Genomic DNA, 3,162 nt, shown 5'->3' with positions numbered 1-3,162 from the left:
GAATGGCGCTGGCCACCTCGGCGGGGGCCACCACGCTCGTGGCTTCATCTTGCGTCGACGTCTGCAGATCCGATCCAGTGCGCCCACCAAAAAAAAAAGGAGTAGAAATAACTAAATATCAAAAAAAAAAACTAAATGTAGATGGGAGGTTTGCGAAGAAGAGGGGAAGTGTACGCTCATGTTTCGAAACTTCGTATTTATATCTAATGTCTCTTGTTAGGGAAATAAGAAGCTGTGTTGTGTGCCTGGGGTGGGGCTCTCTGTGAGGGCTGGAGTCTGCGGGGTGACGGAACACACACGGACAGAGGCCAGCGGGATGACGTGTTGTGGAAGGTGCGAGTTGGGCTGGCGTGCCCTCTGGTAAGTCCCCTGCTTTTCCGCTTGAGATTTCCACCAGCCCTTTGGGCATGCTTGCCATGCCTTGGCGAATTCTGTGGAATTTTGCCTGTTCTTCTAGAACCCTGCTGCACATTTTTTTTTGGGCCATGTACTGTCTAACTCTCACATGCCTTGGACAATGTTCACACCTTTGGTCAGCCTTGAAAACATGTGGCCCTGGTTTTACAGGCAACTACCTTGTGCATTGGCCTAGACTGTACTTCAGCACCCTTGGACCCTATTTTTGAGGAATGTCAAGCAGCAATAATAAAATATTTCTCGCAAGAAAGCGATGCAGGCACTGGTCATCGACTGTGGCGGCTCCGCACTTCGCGTTGGTACCCTCATGCCCGCGTTCCTCCCGCCCCGATTAATAAGTGTTAAAATCTAAATCTAATAATAAAATCTTAATATAATAACATAATCTGATAATAATTTCGTTTTCTGGCACAAAGGTTTTGGTGGCGAGGCCCTGCCGCGCCTGGTCATGCCCTCGGTGGTGGGCCAGCCGAGGAAGCTACAAGCCACGACCGCCCAAACGGCTGCCTCGGGCTCGAACGCGTGCGAGCTGGCATTCGGCGCCCAGGCCCTCCAGAACCGAAGCGAGTACACCATCAAGTACCTGGTACGCCCCACCCCCACCACCCAAGCCACCACTTCATTCCTGAGCCAACGTTCTGGGCATCATCTAGATGTACCATGGCGTGGTGTCCAGCTGGGAAATGGCCGAGCAACTGTGGTACGTTCAATGCAACAACAACAACATTGTTGCTACACTCGTTCTACATGATGTGCACAAAATGTTGGTAAATGTGGGGGTACGCGTGTGTGGCGGTGGAATCTGTGAGTGAGTAGGGGCGCCGCGTTCACAGAGATGAAGGTGGAGACGGAGGAGCATCCCGTGCTGCTGGCCGAAGACCCGCTCGTGCCGTGCGTCAGCCGGGAGAAGGCCGCGCAGGTGTTCTTCGAACACTTCAACGTGCCCGCCTACTACGCCGCCAGCCAGGTCCCTCCAAACATTTTCTTTTATTATTATTTTACACAATTTATATTTCCTTTATGTTCCATGTTTACATTTATTTCATTTTTTTAAAAAAACAAACCAACACACAATCAGACAGCGCTTGCGCTGTTGGCCAGTGGCCAGCGGCGGACCGGGCTCGTGGTGGACATCGGCCAAGACAAGACCAACGTCTTAAGCGTCTACGAGGGTTCGTTACCATCATGGCTGATCAGTGTGTGGTCACGCGTCAACCATTCATTTTTTGGATGCTGTGTCGTGTGTCGCGTGTCGTGTGTGTCGTGCGCGATGCAGGTCACACGTTGCGTTATTCGAGCGGACGGCACCAGCTCATGTCCATCGGCGGGCTCGCGTTGACTGACTATTTCATGCAACTGGTCGGACACTCCTTTGCCACCACGCGCGAGCGAGACCTCCTCAGAGGTGAGTGCATACACGACACCGCACACGCACACGCACACGCACATCCAAACTCACACGCACCACACTCAACTCGCACACACACACACACACGCACACACACACACACACACAGGTGCACATGCCAACATGACAGAGGTGAAGGAGCAGGTCTGTTTCACTTCACTACACTACGACGACGATCTGGCGATCCTCGCCAAGCAATCTCAAATCAGGCTCGCGGGGTACGATTCGTAAGACGGTCTTGGCGTACGACGTATCGAGTGCGTCGTCTTGCGTGTCTTGTTGCGTGGTGCCGTATTGCGTGTTGCGTGCTGCGTGCCGTGTGTCGTGTCGCGTCTCACGGGTTCGTCGTGTTGGTCGACAGACCGCGATGGGGCAACCTGGCGGGTACCTATCTCGATAACCTGCCCAATGAGGTCCTGGAGCGCATCGACCAAGTGGCCGATCGCAACGAGATCCGTCAGCGAGTCAAGCTGGGCGACGGTACACTCAGACCCTCTCATCATTAGCATTCCTCCTTCCGGAGGCGTCAGGCGGGGAAGAAAGTCGTCACATCCACGTGTCCTGTGTGCGATTTCTTTGCACAACAAAACAGGCAGAGAGATCACCGTCGGCGAAGAGAGGTTCAAGTGTCCCGAGCTCCTGTTCCGCCCTGCGCCTACGAGTACACACGACACGCAACACGACACACGACACACGACACACGACACACGCCACGATATGGTCATGAATGTCTGGCATGTGTACACCTCTTGGGCAGGAATGTGGGACGGGTCGGGCCTGCCGCGCATCATCGCGGAGGTGATCGACAAAAGCCCCCAAGCGCTAAAGGCCAAATTTTACGGCAACATCGTCGTGTGCGGCGGATCGGCGGCCCTGCCCAACCTCGCTCGGCGTCTCCAGGCCGAAGTTGCCGCCCTCGCGCCCCCAGGTACGCTCCGTGTTTTTGATTCCGCACACGCACCACCGCACGCGCAGGACCGCACACGCGAGAGAATGCTGCTGACTGGCGGGTTCTGAAGGCGTGGAGGTGCGAGTGGAGAGCCCGGCGAGACCGGGGCTGGCCGTGTGGGAGGGCGGATCGATTCTGGCCTCGCAGCCCAGCTTTGAGGGCGCCTGGATGACCAAGCACGACTACGACGAATATGGTAACGTGTGCACTTGCTCTTTTGTACATAGGCATTTGCTCCTCTGTTGCTCACTCACGTGTGTTGTGTCATGTGTGCTGTGCGGCAGGCCCGTCCCTTGTTGAGCGCCTCTGTTTCTGATGACATTAGTGGCAAGCAGCAGGACTCTGGACTTTTGTGGCGCCAGCTCGGTGTGGGTTCGATTCCCACCAG

The 3,162-nt window shown here is 55.1% G+C and overlaps 1 protein-coding gene across 1 annotated transcript in view; it reads left to right on the top strand.

Annotated features, from left to right (window-relative positions):
• Positions 1–670: 670 nt before the first annotated feature.
• The window catches only part of ACA1_357160 (actin subfamily protein), a gene marked incomplete at both ends in the record, with an annotated part of 3,593 nt that continues 1,101 nt past the window's right edge, over positions 671–3,162 (top strand). The window contains 12 exons of the mRNA XM_004352641.1: positions 671–716; positions 834–1,003; positions 1,071–1,117; positions 1,234–1,384; positions 1,526–1,589; positions 1,694–1,822; positions 1,935–2,043; positions 2,187–2,305; positions 2,418–2,486; positions 2,583–2,753; positions 2,845–2,975; positions 3,059–3,146. Of these exons, the coding sequence (XP_004352693.1) occupies positions 671–716; positions 834–1,003; positions 1,071–1,117; positions 1,234–1,384; positions 1,526–1,589; positions 1,694–1,822; positions 1,935–2,043; positions 2,187–2,305; positions 2,418–2,486; positions 2,583–2,753; positions 2,845–2,975; positions 3,059–3,146 (1,294 nt within the window). The remainder of the gene's footprint in view (positions 717–833; positions 1,004–1,070; positions 1,118–1,233; positions 1,385–1,525; positions 1,590–1,693; positions 1,823–1,934; positions 2,044–2,186; positions 2,306–2,417; positions 2,487–2,582; positions 2,754–2,844; positions 2,976–3,058; positions 3,147–3,162) is intronic.

This window comes from Acanthamoeba castellanii (assembly GCF_000313135.1).
Source record: "Acanthamoeba castellanii str. Neff unplaced genomic scaffold scf7180000084735, whole genome shotgun sequence".
NCBI classification, from domain to species: domain Eukaryota; phylum Discosea; order Longamoebia; family Acanthamoebidae; genus Acanthamoeba; species Acanthamoeba castellanii.
This window is presented reverse-complemented; position numbering and strand designations above follow the sequence as displayed.